The sequence below is a fragment of the Somniosus microcephalus genome, chromosome 1 (genome assembly GCF_052327205.1).
Source record: "Somniosus microcephalus isolate GS21.2 chromosome 1, FLI_Smic_1.0, whole genome shotgun sequence".
NCBI lineage: Eukaryota > Metazoa > Chordata > Chondrichthyes > Squaliformes > Somniosidae > Somniosus > Somniosus microcephalus.
Genome location: NC_140987.1, coordinates 51,740,580 through 51,760,688, shown reverse-complemented (window position 1 = coordinate 51,760,688; position 20,109 = coordinate 51,740,580). Strand labels below are relative to the sequence as shown.

At 45.5% G+C, this 20,109-nt stretch overlaps 1 protein-coding gene across 2 annotated transcripts in view; it reads right to left on the bottom strand.

Annotated features, from left to right (window-relative positions):
* The window catches only part of LOC147124066 (cadherin-related family member 2-like), a 189,510-nt gene that overhangs the window by 63,534 nt on the left and 105,867 nt on the right, over positions 1–20,109 (bottom strand). For both annotated transcript variants that reach the window (XM_085980586.1, XM_085980646.1), the window contains exons 18-20: positions 18,960–19,029; positions 15,433–16,041; positions 14,481–14,552 (exon numbers count right to left, since the gene is read on the bottom strand). In XM_085980586.1, coding sequence (XP_085836712.1) covers positions 14,481–14,552; positions 15,433–16,041; positions 18,960–19,029 — 751 coding nt within the window. The remainder of the gene's footprint in view (positions 1–14,480; positions 14,553–15,432; positions 16,042–18,959; positions 19,030–20,109) is intronic.

Sequence of the window (20,109 nt, the reverse complement as noted above, 5' to 3'; positions counted from 1 at the left end):
GGCAACGACTCGATATTAAAATTCTCATCCTTGTGTTCAAATCCCTCCGTGCCTCGCCCCTCCCTATCACTGTAACCTCCTGCAGCCCTATAATCCTCCGAGATCTCTGCACTCCTCCAATTCTGGCCTCTTGCGCATCCCCAATTTTAATTGCCCTTCCATTGGCAGCCGTGCCTTCAGCTGCCTGGGCCCTAAGCTCTGGAATTCCCTCCCTAAACATCTCCGCCTCTCTACCTCTCCCTCCTCCTGTAAGTGCTCCTTAAAACCTACCTCTTTGACCAAGCTTTTGGTCACCTGCCCTAATATCTCCTTATACAGCTCGGTGTCAAATTTTGTTTAATAATCGCAGCTGTGAAGCGCCTTGGGACGGTTTACTACATTAAATGCAAGTTGTTGTTATATAATTGCAAGTTCTCGCTATCTGTCAACCTCATGGGTAGACTTAGAACAGCTTCTGAAATGTTCTGTCTGATTTGGTGTTTCTTAGGGACCTGATGGCATTACAAAATTCATTTGGCAGGTGTCCTATCCATTGCCAGTTGCAAAAGCATAATTTTATCTCCACACAAAAGTTGTGCACATAATCATCCATTAATTATGCATTCATTATATCTCACTACTGTAATGTGAAGCAAACTGAGTGTGTACAATATATCCCCATGCGGCTATCTAACAAGGTTGCATATTTTTGATATTGTAATGTAAACAAAATTAAACCAACTAATTACACTGGTAGCCATTACACTAAGACCTGGTTAGAATGTGAAAAATAATACCCAAGTAAATCAGACACATAATAATTCAGGAATTGCTGCCTGATTAAAATCAATTGGATTTACCCCGCGATTTTGGCTGATGTTACCGCTATATCCGTCTTTCTAATGAGACGTTAAACTGAGGCCCCGTCTGCCCTCTCAGGTGGACGTAAAAGATCCCATGGCACTATTTTGAAGAAGAGTAGGGGAGTTATCCCCGGTGTCTTGGCCAATATTTCTCCCTCAACCAACATAACCAAAAACAGATTATCTGGTCATTATCATATTGCTGTTAGTGGGAGCTTGCTGTGCGCCAATTGGCTGCCACGTTTCCTACATTACAACAGCGACAACACTCCAAAAGTACCTCATTGACTGTAAAGCGCTTTGATGCGTCCTGTAGTCGTGAAAAGCGCTATAGAAAGGCAAGTCTTTCTTTCTTTTACTAAACTGAGCCAGAAAATGCAAACTGACATTACAAACAAACAGCCATACCGTGCTGCCTATGTGGACTTGAGAATGGATTATATGGATGGTTGAAGGAAAGGGGAAGGAGGGGATGCAGTAACAGGGCAGGCAAATAGGATTCGGACTACCGTCGTGTGGAGGATGACATCAACAATTGCTGGTTGGGCCAAATGGCCTGTTTCAGTCTTGTGATTTCTATATAATTCATCCACATGGTGTGGTGGCTGTACATTAAAATCATTGACATATACTGTATATCTCAACTGTAGTTTATACAGCTCAATAAATATTGAGCAGCAATAACAGCAGCAGCATTATTCCTTATAAGACCCATGGGGTTAGCCCATGCATTCATTATTCATCAGGTAAAGTAAGCACCAAGTACTGAAGTTCAGATAACAAACTATTGTCAGTGTACCAGCCGGGAAACCAGGGCTGCTGGGTGGAAGGAAAAACCCCCACAGACTCCTTAGTATGAAGCCCGGGCTATTTTTAACCTCAGGGTCTCATTTTAATAGTTCAGCTCTGCCTCCCACCCAAAACCGGCAGGAGTGACGTCTTGGCTGGTGAACGGGAGTGAGAATGGGGGCAGCAGCGAGACACCGCCAGGGGACCGAAGGAAACAGACAGCCACCCCCCTCCCTCCCCCCCCCCACCCTGGGTAAGGTAAACCGGCCGATCACAGCTGCAGGAGGTCAGGGGTAAAGCCCGGGGCGGAGTAGGCCCAATGTTTCCCAGTTGGGTCAGGGGGACCTCTCCTGTTCCTCCTGGGCAATCTGTATTACTCCCTCAGAAATTCAGCCTCATCATGTCCAGAACATAATACCATTTCTATGACATGATGCTGTTTCTAAAATGTGGTGTTATTTATTATAATGTCATACAGTCATAACGGCACAGAAAGAGGCCATTCGGCCCATCGAGTCCGTGCCGGCTCTCTGCAGAGCAATCCAGTCAGTCCCATTCCCCTGCTCTATCCCTGTAGCCCTGCAAGTTTATTTCCCTCAAGTGCCTATCCAACCTACCCTTGAAAACATTGAGTGTCTCCGCTTCCACCACTTCCGTCAGCAGCGAGTTCCAGGTTCTCACCACTCGTTGTGTAAAAAAGTTCTTCCTCACATCCCCCCTGTATCTCTTGCCCAAAATCTTAAATCTGTGTCCCCTAGTCCTTGTACCATCAACTAGTGGGAACAGTCTTTCCCCGTCTAGCCTATCTAAACCTGTCATAATCTTGTACACCTCTATCAAATCACCCCTCAACCTTCTTTGCTCTAATGAAAACAAATCCAGCTTCTCCAACCTGTCCTTGTAGTTAAGATCCCCCATCCCTGGAACCTTCTTCTTGAACCGCCGATAGCAATTTTATACAACAGAGTGGCTTGCCGGGCCACTTCAGAGGGCATTTAAGAGTCAACCTCATTTGGTGCGGGACAGGAGTCACAAATAGACCAGACAGGCTTCCTTCCCTAAAAGACATTCGTGAACCGGCTGGGTTTTTATGACAATCTGACGGATTCATGGTCACTTTTACTCATAGCAGCTTTTTATTTCCAGATTTTTAAAAATTTACTGAGATTATCAAACTGCCTTGTTGGGATTTGAACTCAAGTTATCCAGATTATAAGTCCAGGCCCCTGCATTACTAGTCCACTAACATAAGCATTACGTTACCCATTTTTAATTCTAATTTAAGTTATTGGAATTGTTATCAGAGAAATCAGTTACAAAAATGGCATCATTTTTTGAAATGACGTCACATGATCAGAATAGAATCTTGTTTCCGAAATGGTATCTCGTTATAAAATGGCACCATAATATGCTAATGGCATTTATGATGTAGAAATAGCATCATAGAATCATACAGCACAGAAGGAGGCCATTCGGCCCATCATGCCTAGGCATGTTGTAGAAATGACATCAGGTTATAGAAATAACATCACATTTGTTGGTGCTATTGGAGAGGGTTTAAACTAGCTTGGCAGGGGGATGGGCACCAGCATATAGGAGTAGAAAAGCGGAATAGGGTGCATAAAAGAGTGAGTGTGTTGGATAGTACTAGAGAAGATAGTACTAGAGGCAGAAGTAGTACCATATTAGATAGGAGCAGACTAAGAAAGACTCCGAAAAATTCAAAAATGGGTTTAGAATGCATGTATGTAAACGCACAAAGTGTGGTGAATAAGGTTGGTGAGCTACAAGCACAATTAGCAATATGGGATGGGCAATAAATGCTGGCCATGCCAGTGATGCCCATATCCTGAGAATGAATATTTAAAAACCTGCCCCAAAATTTTGCATTCCTTCTATTTAGACACATTACAGGGAAGTGGCAGTAGGGATTGTGGATGCATTGGTAATAATTTTCTAAAACTCCCTGGACTCAGCAAAGGCCCCGGCAGATTGGAAAACTGCTAATGTAACACCCTTATTTAAAAAGGGCAGTAGACAGAAGGCTGGAAACTATAGACCAGTTAGCCCAACATCTGTGGTTGGTAAAATTTTAGAGTCCATTATTAAGGAGACAGTAACGGGACATTTGGATAAACATAATTTAATAGGACAAAGTCAGCATGGTTTTACGAAGGGGAAGTCATGTTTGACAAATTTGCTTGAGTTCTTTGAGGACGTAACATACAGGGTGGATAAAGGGGAACTAGTGGACGTAGTGCATTTAGACTTCCAAAAGGCATTTGACAAGGTGCCACATAAAAGATTATTGCTCAAGATAAAAAATCACGGGATTGGGGGTAATATTCTGGCATGGGTGGAGGATTGGCTATCTAACAGAAAGCAGAGAGTTGGGATAAATGGTTCATTCTCAGACTGGCAATCAATAACTAGTGGTGTTCCGCAGGGGTCAGTGCTGGGACCCCAACTTTTTACAATCTATATTAACGATTTGGAGGAAGGGACCAAGTGTAACATATCAAAGTTTGCAGATGATACAAAGATGGGAGGGAAAGTAGTGAGTGAGGAGGACATAAAAAACCTGCAAAGGGACATAGATAGGCTAAGTAAGTGGGCAGGGATTTGGCAGATGGAATATAATACTGGAAAGTGTGAGGTTATGCACTTTGGCAGGAAAAATCATAGAGCAAGTTATTATCTTAATGGCAAGAAACTGGAAAGTACCGCAGTACAAAGGGATCTGGGGGTCCTGGTGCATGAAACACAAAAAGTTAGTATGCAGGTGCAGCAGGTGATCAAGAAGGCCAATGGAATGTTGGCTTTTATTGCTAGGGGGATGGAATATAAAAACAGGGAGGTATTGCTGCAGTTGTACAAGGTATAGGTGAGACCACACCTGGAATACTGCATACAGTTTTGGTGTCCATAAGAAAAGACATACTTGCTCTCAAGGCAGTACAAAGAAGGTTCACTCGGTTAATCCCAGGGATGAGAGGGTTGGCATATGAGGAGAGGTTGAGTAGATTGGGACTCTACTCATCGGAGTTCAGAAGAATAAGAGGCGATCTTATTGAAACATATAAGATTGTGAAGGGGCTTGATCGGGTGGATGCGGTGAGGATGTTCCCAATGATGGGTGAAACTAGAACTAGGGGGCATAATCTTAAAATAAGGGGCTGCTCTTTCAAAACTGAGATGAGGAGAAACTTCTTCACTCAGAGGGTGGTAGGTCTGTGGAATTTGCTGCCCCAGAGAGCTGTGGAAGCTACACCATTAAATAAATTTAAAACAGAAATAGACAGTTTCTTAGAAGTAAGGGGTTTTAGGGGTTACGGGGAGCGGATAGGAAATCGGACATGAGGCTAGGTTCGGATCGGTCATGGCCCAGTGGGTGGCGGAGCGGGCCCAGGGGCCGTGTAGCCTGGTCCTGCTCCTACTTCTTGTGTTCTAATTCTGTGTTAGATTTCAGGAGATGGTTCTATTCACAGGGATTAGTGGAGACCTCGGGAACAGGCTGCCAGCTAGGAGTCCTTCAAGAGTAAATTGGGCCTGTTCCTGGCTGGGGTGGAGATCACCTCTTACAGAAGGTAAGTACTGCAGGAAATACAGGGACAGAGTGATCTCCTGGACGAGTTTCGATCGCCTAGATGGGTCGGAGAGGAATTTCCCAGATTTTTTCTCCTAAATTGGCCATTGGGTTTTTTTATCTGATTTTTCGCCTCTCCCGGGAGATCACATGGGTTCGGGTGGGATGGAGAGTGAAAGTAGATTTGAGGTTAGGATCAGATAAACCATGATCTTATTGAATGGCGGAGCAGGCTCGAGGGGCCAATTGGCCTACTCCTGCTCCTATTTCTTATGTTCTTATGTTCTTACAGGAGCAGTTCATTAAATTTCCATATTATTAAAATTCGGTTTTACTTGTTCTGTAAGGCATGTACACCCGTGTTCATTTGGTTTAAAAAAATTCTGCTGCAAGTTGTCTTCAAATCATTTTTTTCCATCTTTTTCTGCAGAAACTGTTTCTTTTAAGATACATAATTGCCAAGTACATTAACAGGTAGGTTGTTCATTCCGTTACATGGTACTGCTTATCTTGGAGTTTATCTTTTTAGGAAAATGAACAATGTGCTTGTTGCTATAAGAGCTTGCACAAGCCAGTGTGCACACAATGGAGAGTAGAAATCTAGAACTCCCTTCCCCCAAAAGGCTGTGGATGCTGGGTCAATTGAAATTTTCAAGATTGAGATCGATAGAATTCTGTCAGGTAAGTGTATCAAGGGCTATGGAGATTTGGCGGGTAAATGAAGTAGAGGTACAGATCAGCCATGATCTAACTGAATGGTGGAACAGACTCATAGGGCTGGATTTTGATACTGGAGGCGTGTAGGAGGCGGGACTACAACTTTTGGGGTTGTAGTCCCGCCTCCATCGAGTTGTGGCCAACCCACTCGATTTTCTCTTGATTGACCTTGTTGAGCCCGCCTAGTGGGCTCAGCAGGCCAATTAAGGGCCACCCGGCAACAGGTGACGTCACAGATTGACATTTCATCTGTCAAGAGCTTTTGAACCTGTCAAACACTGACAATCTGTACTCTAAGTTAATTAAGCTTCTTTAAACACTTTACACACAACAAACACACTTACCTCTGCACTCATGCACCCATCACTCACCTCAATACCGGACATCTCGAACCCTCCAAGCCCGACGGTCCGCCTCGCTAACTTAGCATGGTTTGGAGCCGTCGGGAATCCCACACTTCAGGAATAAAAATAGGGATTACGCTAAAAACTGCCTGTTCACTACCTGTTAACAGGCAGTTAATTGGCACTAATCCCCTTCCCGCCTCGGGGAGGCAGGTCCCAGCTCGGGTCGGGTATCCGCCTCCTTTGAAACTGGCATGGAGGCGGATTGGGGGCGGGATGGGTTTGTGCCCCCCCATTTCGCGATTTTAACCCCCCACACGCCTCCAATCCCACCTCCCCAACCCAATGAAAATCCTGCTCAAGGAGTTGAATGGCCTACTCCCATTCCTATGTTCCTATCACTAATTCTATTAAGTGTAAAAACTCCACCAACATTTTAGCTCAAACTAATTAATATTGAGTTTCTTTAACAGAACTGTCAGAGACATGCAAGTCTGTGAAGCTGGCAACCTACATATAAATCCTAGTAACATGGCTTCATTTTTAAGGGTCCCCTATGATTACTTACAGTATTAAATCTGTTCCCCACCATTTACACATTTGTCATATGTATTCCTCAAGTATTTCCCAAGATCTGAGTACATACCAGTCACGGCACATTAATAGGCCCAGGGGTGGCACTGACCACAATCAATCACCTTTGCGGTAAGTTTTAATGATTTTTCTTTACCTTTGAGGCCAGAAAGGCCGAAACAGGCTGCACGCAATTTTATTTTAATTTGTGAGACGTGATGGATGCCGAGTGACTCTGGTGTTGATACAGCAGGCGCGACGGCGGAGTTGACTGTCTGGCTGCGAGACTGGGTGGCTATTGTACCACAGAATGAAGGGATCCTGACAAAGGGAACAAGGGGACATTCTCTAGTGAGGGGATGGGAGGGTTAGGGGATTAACATAGAATTACACAGAATCTACAGCGTAGAAACCTGCCATTCAGCCCAACTGGTCTATGCCCGCATTTATACTCCACATGAGTCTCCCCTACTCTAATTACAGCTTCCCACCCTGCCCCCATATCCCTGTATTCCCTTCTCCGCATGTGTGCATCAAACCTCCCCTTAAATACATCAGTGCAATCTGCTTCAACCGCTCCATGTGGCCGCAGATTCCACACTCTCTGGGTAAAGAAACTCCTTCTAACTTTTGATCTGATCTGTTAGTGGCTACCTTAGATTTATGTCCCCCTTGGCAATTATGTACCTTAAAAGAAACAGTTTCTGCAGAAAACAAAGACAACTTGCAGCAGAATTTTTTTAAACCAAATGAACATGGGTGTAGATGCCTTTCAGAACAAGTAAAGCAGAATTTTAATAATATTGACATTTAATGAACTGCTCCTGTGATGCGTCACCCACAAGCAGAAACTATGGCAGGAATTTTCTGGAGGTAGGCGGGTGGGGGGCGAGGGACCTCTGAGGTGGGCAGGGAACCCCTCCCGCAGGCCCTGCTGACTTTAACGGCAGGGCCTGATTTGCATGTGAGGCCTCGGTTTCCCGCCCGCAGCCAGCTAGACCTTCTTAATTGGCAAGGAAAAATTTGCAGGGCTATGCGGAAAGAGCAGGGAAGTGGGCTGAAAGAGCCGGTACAGGCATGATGGACTGAATAGCCTCCTTCTGTGCTGTATGATTCTAAGACCTGTATCAGGTCTCCTTTTCTCTTCTCCTTTCCAGAGAAAAGAGCCCCAGTCTGCTCAAACTTTCATGATAGTTGCATCTTATCAATTCTGGTAACATCCTTGTAAGTTTTTCTGCACTTTCTCCACTGCTTCAATATCCTTTTTATAGTATGGAACCCAGAACTGCCGACAGTAGAACATAAGAACATAAGAAATAGGAACAGGAGTAGGCCATACGGCCCCTCGGGCCTGCTCCGCCATTCAATAGGATCATGGCTGATCCGAATCTAGACTCACGTCCACTTCCCTGCCCGCTCCCCGTAACCCCTAATTCCCTTATCTGCTAGGAAACTGTCTATCTCCATTTTAAATTTATTTAACTCCAAGTGTGGTCTAACCAAGGTTCTATATAATATAAAATAACAGAAAATGCTGGAAAAACTCAGCAGGTCAGGCAACATCCGTGGAGAGAAATTTGAGTTGATGTTTCGGGTCGAAACCCTTTTTCAAAACTGGAAAGAAAAGAAAATAGATCGAAGGCAGGGCTGCGATCGAACAAAAGAAGTAAAAGAGATATAATATAACATTGGCCCAGAAATTCGGGTCGGGGGCTTCCCGCGGGTGCAAGCCCCCGACCTGCACTTACCTAGCGCGCCGGCCGTTGAGCTGTGGGCCCGTGTGGAATACCGATCCGGGGCCTGCTCCAACTGCCGGCGTGCAGTGCTTGCGTATCCCAGGGGCGCAGTTAGTTCGATGCGTCCCCTGGGATCACGTGGGCCATGGGGAGCCAATCGGAGCAGGGAAATGCTTCATTCATAAGTTTGACAGGAACGTATAAATATTACGGGCCCCAAAACATCACTAAATCTTCAAATACATTTTTTTTAAATCACATTTTTTAAATAAACTATAAATTACATGAAATAACTATTTTAAACAATAATTTAAATTTTTGAAAAAAATAATTTTATTTTCTAACAGGGCTAAAAATAAACTTACCTTGCTTTAAAGTATTTAAAAATAATAAACCTGTGGAAAAAATGTTTTAATTTTAATTAATTCACCACTTACCTTGTAAAAGGCAGGCCTTACGCCTGCTTTTTATATGTGTAACTTTTGGAGACTTACCCTCCCGGAGAAGCCTGCAAAAAAACCGAAGTTCGATGCGCACACACAGCCTCTCCTGCGCACGCGTTCGAACTCTGAACCCCTTCTTTCAGGGGAACGGAAGTGCCGGTTTCCCGCACATGCGCAGTGCATGCAGGAAACCAGCACTTCCATTGGGCCTACGGGTGAGTACCCCGTGCGTACTCACCCGTGGAGACCTGAAGTTCTGGGCCATTACCTCCCTGCTTGGAAGGTAAGAAAGTAAATGGGGCAAAGGAACAAAGAGATCTGGGAATACAGATACATAAATCACTAAAAGTGGGAACACAAGTTGATAAGTCCATTAATAGTGCCAAGTGCTGGGGTTCATGTAGACAGCTTGGCCTGAATAGCTGACATGAAAGCTAAGCTGAATGGGGGTAAACTACTTCTTTAATGTACCACAAAGTCGGGGAATTTTAGATTAATGGTTTCATCCTGAAGTTTAACACACTTTGAATGAAAAATAATAGCATCAATTGGTTTGATAATTAAGAAAAGTTAAGGATTATGAAGTTAAGAATGTAAAGTTAAGAAGGTATAAATGTACAATTGCAAAATGCTGTGAATAATCAAAGGGAGAGAAATTCATTATCACCCCGTTTGGGGGGGCGGTAACTTTTGAAAGCTGGGAAAATTAGCACCAGGCACTAATGATTCCCAGCTTTTGAGAAATTGGGTTTAGTGCCCCAGGAAGGAAGTGGAGTGCTAAATCAAGCGCTCCACTTCCTTCCTGGAGCGCTAAAGGGCGCAGGCGGGGCGGTAGTTGTGCAGCGCTGCACAATGGGCCATGCAGCGCTGCCGGGTTCTGAGGCTCCTTACCTCCCTTACTTTCCCTGTTCTCACAGACTCAGATACGTAGCTTGGTACCCATAACCTTGCTACTCTCATTCGCTATTGGTTCAGACCGCATCTAGCCACCGATGCAGATTTACATGCTGAATATTGATTAAGAATTGCAAACACACGAGAATTTTATCTTAAAGAAAGATGTAATTATTACTTCAAACTACATGCATCAATTATGTATGATGACATTTGAAAATGATTGAATAGGTAAATATTCTTGCAGGTACATAAGAACATAAGAACATAAGAAATAGGAGCAGGAGTAGGCCAATTGGCCCCTCGAGCCTGCTCCGCCATTCAATAAGATCATGGCTGATCTGATCCTAACCGCCAATCCACTATGACAGGACTATCGCCTGAATCTAACAGCATTAGACACACGAAAACAGGAGCAGGATCAGGCTACACGGCCCCTGGGCCCGCTCCGCTACCCACAGGGCCATGACTTATCCGAACCTAGACTCATGTCCAAATTCCTGCCCGCTCCCCATAACCCTTAATTCCCTTTTCTACTAGGAAACTGTCTATTTCTGTTTTAAATTTATGTAATGATGTAGCTTCGACAGCTTTTTGGGGCAGCATATTCCATGGACCTACCACCCTCTGAGTGAAGTAGTTCCTCCTCATCTCAGTTTTGAAAGAGCAGCCCCTTATTCTAAGACTATGCCCCCTAGTTCTAGTTTCACCCATCATCTGGAACATCCTCCCTGCATCCACCCGATCCAACCCCTTCATAATCTTATATGTTTCAATAAGATCGCCTCTCATTCTTCTGAACTCCAATGAGTAGAGTCCCAATCTACTCAACCTCTCCTCATATGTCCATCCCCTCATCCCCGGGATTAATCGAGTGAACCTTCTTTGTACTGACTCGAGAGCAAGTATGTCCTTTCTTAAGTATGGACACCAAAACTGTATGCAGTATTCCAGGTGCGGTCTCACCAATACCTTGTACAACTGAAGCAATACCTCCCTATTTTTATATTCTATCCCCCTAGCAATGAAAGCCAACATTCCATTGGCCTTCTTAATCACTTGCTGCACCTGCAAACTAACCTTTTGAGTTTCGTGCACCAGGACCCCCAGATCCCTTTGTACTTCAGTACTTTCCAGTTTCTTGCCATTAAGATAATAACTTGCTCTACGATTTTTCCTGCCAAAGTGCATAACCTCACACTTTCCAGTATTGTATTCCATCTGCCAAATCTCTGCCCACCTAGTTTCAAAGGTTATGGGAATTGGGTCAAAGGTTGCATTAAGCACAGGGGCAAGGGGTCACGCAATACTCCTTCATAATAAATTCTATTTTAACCACTAGTCAGCGGCAGATGTAGTGGTGTAACACCCTATAAAGTGTACATTGTACTGAATAGATACACAGAACTTATTTGATGCTAACGTCCATCTAAACTTGATAAATACAAAGGAATCAGGTTTTAGTTGAGTGAGCTGAGTTATGAAACTGGAAATTCCAGGTAGAACAGACTTATTTAGAAAAGGTAGATACATCTAGTAAGTATTCAAATATTTGGTAAGCAGAAAACTTCACAAACTGTATGAAAATGTGTAAAGAAGGGCAAGAAAATAACATCAGACTCACCTATGCTTGCTCACCCTAATCATTAGACAGTGCAACCTCAGACAACCTCCCTAAGCAAGGGGGAAAAATTGAGTCGCGCCCCGAAAAAATTAGCGCCCCCCCCCACGGCCAAAATTCATCAGTAGCGCCCCAAGTGAGAAGCGGGGCACTACTGGAAGCGCCCCACCTCCCTCTTGGGGCACTGCGAGGGAATACCGCGGCGCTACATGTCACAGCACCACGTTCTGCGGCACGTCTCGCCGTGGTACTGCAGGCCTTCCTCCCCTTCTTAAAGGGGAGGGGCCTAGTGCAGTGTGACCCGGGGCCCAGGGATCGAAGTGCTGGCAAAAGAGCCGGGCTCACGGAGCGTAGCCTGCACTCCGCGGGGGGGCTGCTGAGAAGGCCGGGGTCGGCAACGGGGGCAGGTGCTGGCAGGCGGCCAGCAACAAAAATGGCTGCCCGGCACCTCGCCTTTAATTAGCGCTGCCCCGGCCACAGATAGGCCCCCCTGAGCCCGTCGGACATAGCGTCCGGTGGTAAGTCAGGGGGCCGATACCGAAGATCGCGGCCGGGGCGCTGCACACAGTGATGACGTCATCGCAGGCGGCGCAGCGCCGCGGGGCGTTAACGGTTACCGCCGCCGCTAACCTCCCGCTGAATTTTGCGGGAGGCATAGGCGGCGCCACGCCTGGGCGCTAGTTGCTTTGCACCCCGTTAGCACCCTCTTAGGCCGCTAACGGGAGGTGCAAAGCAACCAAATTTTTCCCCCTAACTCTGGGGGGAGGGGGTAAAGGAATGCAAATCAGATAGAATTCTTTCAGAAATAATATTTTGGGATACAGTATATGAGTAATCTGGGACGTGACAAATAGTAAATGCAGCGTGCTCGGGAAGAACAGGTGACTTTGGACTTATGGGCCTAGAAATTCACTATGGCCCCGCCAGCTGGCTAACGGCCAAAAGTTAGCGCTGAGCGCGGAGCCATGTGCGACCGTCCGATATTCACTTTTTGCGCCCCAAGTCGGAACCGGCCGCTATTCCAGGGTGTGCCCGCCCCCGCTTGGGGCGCTGAAACTGAATTTCAGCGCTCTAAGTGCCGCTGCGCCACCCGATGCGGTGCGGCAGGCTGCGGTACTGCAGGTCTCCTCCTTCTCTTAAGGTGGAGGTGCCTGCAACGGGGAGATCGCCGCTGGATTGTGCCGGCAAATGAGCCCGGCACCACGGAGAAGTGCCGGGCTCGCGGAAAGCAGCCGGCAATGCCGCAGGGAGGGGGTGGAGGAGGCCGGGGAAGGAGGTGCGGGCAGGCGGCTGCCGAAAAAGCGGCCGGCCGCACCTCCACCTTAAAGCGCCCCAGTAGCGCAGCAGTACGGCCCCGTTTTTCAATCGCTGTTTGCGGCCGCTGCAGAAGAGGCGGCTGCAACTAAATATGGGGTTTGGGCCGGAAGCGGGGCGGAACCGGGGCACTGCGCACACCGATGACGTCATCGGTGTCGGCGCAGCGCTACCGGCTACCGCCGCCATTGCCGCAGCGCTGAATATCAGCGCACCCTCTTACACTGGCGCAGAAACCCTATTTGGGCGGTAACTGGGCGCAAAGCCCACTGAATTTCTAGCCCATGGTACCCAAAGCTCTCCACCATTGGGAGTTTTCCTCACCTTATGTCTAGCTCTGCTGTAGACTAATTGACAGAGATGGATTGCCATGATTAGTCAACAATGCCATTATCATTGTATCATGCGGCTACCAGGATGGTAGAAGGTGAACAAGATGGGCTTTGGTCTTTTTGCGTCTAGCAATTCCTATGTTCCTATTCTGCTCTGACAGGAAGTCAGTGTTTAAATGTCACCAATAGTATTGTTATTTACAATACATATTGGGTTTGGGAGTACATTTTTTATAGATTTTGAATACCTAAGAGTGCTTAGTTCATGTGGCTAGTGTTTTTTGCCCTGGTGATTCCCCTTTGGTTGCAGGGTACATCTTGTTCACTCTAGAACCTAACCTTCTGCTCCTTCTACGAGCTCTCCAAGTGGCAGGAGTATGTAGGGTTGGCTGGCCGCTGGGTGTTAGTAGGATTGAAGTGAACCTCTGCGTCCTTGTACTGGCCCTGCAGGACTTCACCGTATACGTTGCTTGTATAGACAGATTTTTGCAAGATAAGGGAGTGAAGGGGTATGGGGAGTGGGCAGGGAAGTGGCTTTGAGCCCAAGATCAGCCATGATCTTATTGAATGGCGGAGCAGGGTCGAGGTGCCAAGTGGCCTATTCCTGCTCCTATTTCTTATGTATTAACTGCCTGGTCCCACCAACTTTCTGGTGCATCTAGTCCTTTTACTGGTGTGGCTGGATGGGGTGGATAGGTTGTTGCCCAGGCAAACAGCAAGCCCGATCCATGCTTGCTGCAGCTGTGTCACTGCTGCTGATTGCTGCCTCAGTATGTCCAGTGATCTGCTGAAAGCAGGCCTCTTGGCAGCATTGAAGGTAGAAAAGACTTGCAAAATGGCTGTCACCAGCATGTTGAATCCAGGCACAACCATCTTCTGGAAATCAGGGGCCCAATGTCTGTATCAGGATTGGCTTGGTGCAAGCCTTTGGCTTTAGATGGTTTTAACCCCCCCTGTGCACAATGAATGAGTTTTAATTATGATATACTGAAGCAGGGTGGAGGAGGCTCGTGTGGCGCATAAACACTGGCATGGACCAGTTGGGCTGAATGGCCTGTTTCTGTGCTGTAAATTCTATGTAATTCAATGTAAAAGAGGCAACCACCAAACCAAAACTTTGTTACAGTGGAGTTGAGACGGTGTTGTTGGAACCGTTGGCATCTTTCATTCTCAAGTACAAAGCCAAATTGGTCAATTCTAGTATGATACGTCAATGGGAATCACACTATGCTGCAACATCAATGAGCGTAAAAGTGTTTCTTGCCTTACAGCTGATAATCATCACTCACCATTTTTATTTTCTGTTCTGGTAAATGTAGGTGCATTGTCATTTTCATCAGCAATGATAATTTTAATATGTCCTGAAAAACAGGAGTTAATAATTATTGACATTAATAATGGCAAACTCTTAACAAATGTTGTGGGAGATGGTGAGAAAAAGCTCTGCAGAGTTCAGTTGGTAGATTTGTGCTACTGGATTGCCGTGAAACTTGGCCACTGGATTATGAGGGGTTATAATTGACTGAAATACTGATAAAATTAACAAGAAATTATCACCTCTTTACAAAATAACCCACAAAAAATCAACTACAATTTCTTTATAATGTATGCACGAGAATATGGGCTGGAAATTGCATAGTGCCGGACTGCTGGCGCGAACTGGGCCTAGGAATGATTCATTGGTTGGAACAGGTAGGCCCGAGGCTCGATCGAAATTGGGGCTCAGGCCCCATCAATTTTGGGCAGTTGCGACTCCGGCAGTGGCCTTCAGGTAATTCCGGGGAGGTGATTGGGGGAGGCGATTGGTAGAGGTGAGGGTATGCGATTGGAGTGGGGCTAGCAACGGTCTTCGGGAGTGGTGTGTAGCTGGGAACAGCACTCGTTGCCTCTCGTTTGTGGCCACTGGGGCCAATGAAAATTTCTGTGCAGGGCAGGACCAATGCCTGACCCGCCCATCGCTGATGAATTTTCAATAGGGGCCCTTTAACAGGCATTTGGCCCCTAATTTGCATTTTAGGTGTCCGCCTGGGACGCCTAAAAGATGGGCCCCACAAATTTAGTAGTGGGACTAACGCCTGTGCAGATTGGGTGCAGGCTGTCCCACTGCTAAATTGGGGGGGGGGGGGGGGGGTTTGCCCATTTTACGCTCAAAAAAATACGAGCAATGTGTACAAATTTCTACCCCTACTTGTGGAAAAAGCACTTAAATAGTTTCCAAATCACTGTTCAAGTAGAGCTGACCTTCTTCACTCATATTTGAAGATCGAACAGTGTTGTAGTCCACCACTTGCAATCTTAGCCGGACAGCCTGAACACTTTCATGGTCAACAAGACCACTGTAAAACAAAGACCCAGACCGCTCCATCACCTGAAACCAATTTCTACAGAGTGAACTGCTCAGCCTTTTCTCCTTCTCATCAAGACACTCAGTTCCTCTGATAAAGAAGTGTAATTCTGCGTCTGTGTCTGGATCAAAGGCCTGGAGTGCAGCGACTGTTGTATTGACACTTCCATTTTCACTTGCAAACACATCGGCGAGCGAACTTCCAATTAGAACAGGAGCTTCGTCATTTACGTCTAATATATCCACTTCAACCGTTGTGTATCCGGTGTTGGGATCAAACCCAAAATCAATGGCAGTTACAGTCAGTTTATACTTGCGTGGCCCGCCGTCATAATCAAGCTTGGACTCTGGATTTACACGGATGCAGGCAGCAGATTGATACAGGCCTCCTTTCTCAGTACTGATAATAAACTGCCCCCTGGCCCCATCTTTAATTCTGTAGATCATTAAACGGTTTGGATCAGTTACATCCCTGTCTGAGGCTCGTATCGAAAACACACACTGACCTGGAATAAAATATTAAGTGGATTTATTTCAATATATTATCAAAAATAAAGCGTCATTCTGTTGGCGAACCGTGAATTTTAATATCCATGTCATGAAGCCTGCAATATGTAAATGCTCGATGTTTGATTTAAATTGAAACTCTGTTTTAGGTGCAAGATTTGCTGAATCTATATAGAATTTAAAATGTCGCAACATTATACATTGTAAACGTTATTTAATTTCTGCTGGGTGTAATATGAGTGCCACTTTCGGTGGTGAGAATGTACAGAATCACCCTAAATCGCAACAAGTAACAAAACTGGCCGACGCAGTTTCGTACTGAATGGTTATCAACCTGTTCCAAAATGTAAAACACTTTTTAAAAATTAATTCTCGGACGTGGGCTTCTCTGGCAAGGCCGGCATTTATTGCCCATCGCTAGTTGTCCTGAGAAGGTGGTGGTGGGCTTTCTTCTTGAACCGCTGTAAGAAGTCACACAACACCAGGTTATAGTCCAACAGCTTTATTTGAAGTCACAAGCTTTCGGAGCGCTGCTCCTTCGTCAGGTGAAGTGGAGAGATGCATAAAGACACAGCTTATATAGTCAGAGAATAATGTCAGATGTTTACAGGTAATCTTTCTAACTGCCATTTATCACACCTCGGCAGAGAGATAATCACAGCAATCAAAGGTGTGAATGGTATCCAAACAGGTCAGTCAGGAAAACATTACATCAAAGAACAATGAGGTGGGGTCACAAGGGGTCAAATGTTGCAGATGCTGGGGTCTGTGTGAAAAACAAAAAAAGACAAAAAACATTTTTTTTGCTGGAAATCACAGCAGGTCCGGCCGCATCTTGAACCGCTACAGTCCATGTGGTTTGCTTTTTGTAGCGGTTTGACACAACTGAGTGGTTTGTTAAGTCATTTCAGAGGGGCAGTTGAGAGACAACCACGTTGGTGTGGGACTGGAGTCACATATAGGCCAGACCGAGTAAGGACGGCAGGTTTCCTTCCCTAAAGGACCAATTGGGTTTTTATGACTATCCAACAACTTTAATATAGACACACAAATTCAGGCCCTGAAGCTCCTGGGATGGATCTGGGGCAGAGTTCAACATCTGTCTACCCTCTGGCCAAGCTCCTGTTCCCATTTGAAATCCCGGGGTCAGGGGTCATTTAAATGTTTAGGGTGGGCCCCGTCTGCCCTCTCAGATCCCATGGCACCAATTTGAAGGCAGGGACTCTTTTGCACCATTCAGCCCTGTCGCTTCTGTTGTGACACCTTAATCTCCATTAAGCTTCTTAGCTTTAGGTCTGATGTGGAATTGAATATCCCATTCCAATTTTCTTCCAATCAGTGTAATGTATGCAAGAGCTTTTCATGATTGGATTTAGCCAAACTTAGAGGTCCCAGGCAGGCTCATCCAGGGATTCAAGCTGGGATGCACTCCCTCCTCGCCCAATTAGCCCCTATATAAATAAGACAATTGCTTTCTCAACAGTAATTAATCCTCAATGTGGCTGTCAGCAAATCCTAGGCCTGGAGTTTCCTCCCTGGGCAGAGTGAACTCCAATGCAGTACCGAGGGTCGGAAGTTGCACACGAAATGGCACACAAAGCTATGCCCATTTTGCTGATGTCAAATTATGCCCAATCTCATTAGAATAAAGCCCGCATTTAAAACAACAACAACTTGTATTTATATAGTGCCTTTAACGTAGTAAAACGTCCCAAGGCGCTTCACAGGAGTATTTTAAGACAACAAATTTGACACCGATCCACATAAGGATAAATTAGGGCAGGTGACCAAAAGCTTGGTCAAAGAGGTAGGTTTTAAGGAGCGTCTTAAAGGAGGAAAGTGAAGTGGAGAGGCGGAGAGGTTTAGGGAGGGAATTCCAAAGCTTAGGGCCTAGGCAAAAGAAGGCACGACCACCAAAGATTGAGCGATTATAATCAGGAATGCTCAAGAGGGCAGAATTAGAGGAGCGCAGGTATCTCGGGGGGTTGTGGGGCTGAAGGAGATTACAGAGATAGGAAGAGGCGAGGCCATGGAGAGATTTGAAAATATGGGTGTAAATGGGCCTAAATCAGCGTAAACAATCGAGACCCAAGGAAACGTCAAACCCACGAGTATATCTCTTACTTGTGTCTTAACATTTGACGTTTCACTCATTTAACCATCATTCATGTCCATCAGGCACCGCAGGTTTAATAACCTGCAATCGGGGAAGCTTTTCAATTTTTAATGTGACTCAGACTGATGCCATAAAGATCTATTTAAAGAAATAGATAACACAGAGCCGGACTCAGTGAGGATACATTTTTTAAAACACTCCAAGAAAATTGCACTAAATGACCAGAAAATGTCTTTGTTTCCTGCTGTGCCTGAAAATCTGGACACAATGTTGAGAGAACCCCCCCCCACCCCCGATCAAACGCAATTGGTGGATCGTCGTATTTAAAGAGTCGGAGGGGCGTGGTCAGCTTTGTAAGCAGAGATTCGTTCGGACGGAGGGGCTTGTTGAACGGACGTGAAAGATCGAGGCGACTTGGGCGTATTGCAGTTACGCGGGTAACTCACTACGCCCCAGATTTCGCAATCTTTTTAGCCGCGTAATTGGTATGCGCCCAGACCACAGGTGTCTGTCGGCGCAAATGCGAAGGAAACTCCAGGCCCTTATATGGTATCACATCCTGGAGGTTCCCCAGTTGTTATTTCTGTGAATGATTGTTGCTACAATTCCACTGTGTGAAAAAAACGTCAGTTCCTGAAGACAAAAAGCTTGTTACTTTCACAACACGGCAGAAGCATTTGTCGGATTGCATGCTGCTCATGGAAATTTACAATTTATTGTAAATTTCTGTCAGTTACTGTACTATTTGCATAAGACAATTGGAATTTAATTTCTTATCCATCTGATAAACTTAGCACTTACCTAGCTGGTCTTCTGGCACAGCAACAAAAAAGGTGCTTTGGTTAAAAACTGGCTCATTGTCATTCACATCCTACAATATAAGATATTAACAATGGTTTATTCATTTGAGGAAAATATACTGCCTAGGCAGTAATTGTTATTCTACTGCAATATTCGATTTTATTTCACATCCTCCGTCCTTTTTCATCATCACATTATCAATAAAAGTAAACAGTAAGTTGTACAACAGTGTAAAATAACCTTTTAAGATGTTTCAGGAACATAGGAATGGAAGTAGGCCATTCAGCCCCTCGAGCCCATTCTGCCATTCTATTAGATCATGGCTAATCTGTACCCTAATTCCATTTTCCCTCCTTTGTGCCATATCCCCCTATTCGGAGCAAGCTCCAGGGGCCGTGTGGCCTACTCCTGCTCCTAATTCTGATGTTCCCTTGATACCCTTACCTAACAAAAATCTATTGGTCTCAGTCTTGAAAACTTCAATTGTCCCAGCATCCACAGCCTTTTGGGGACAGTTCCAGGTTTCTACTACATTTTGTATGAAAAATGTTTTCTGATTTCACTTCTAACTGACCTAGCACTAATTATAAGGTGTTTTTTTTTTAAATTCGTTCCTGGGATGTGGGCATCGCTGGCAAGGCCAGCATTTATTGCCCATCCCTAATTGTCCTCGAGAAGGTGGTGGTGAGCCGCTGCCTTGAACCGCTGCAGTCCGTGTGGTGAAGGTACTCCCACAGTGCTGTTAGGGAGGGAGTTCCAGGATTTTGACCCCTTTGTTCTAGATTTCCCCACCAGAGGAGATAGTTTCTCTGTATCTAACTTATCGAATCCCTTTGTTGTTTTAAAACACCTCGATTAGATCACCCCTCAATCTTCTAAACTCAAGGGAACACAACCCAAGTTTATGCAACCCGGGCTCATAATTTAATCCTTTAAGCCCCGGTATCATTCTGGTGAATCTGCGCTGCAACCCTTGCGAGCCCAATATAACCTTCCTGAGCTGCGGTGCCCAGAATGGAACACAATACTCCAGATCAGGTCTGACCAAGGCTCTACTGAAGCATCACTTCGTCACATTTGATATAAAAATGCCTCCCTCCTTGCAGACAACATAGAGGCAATCAGGTATTTTAGATCAGATATTCAACAG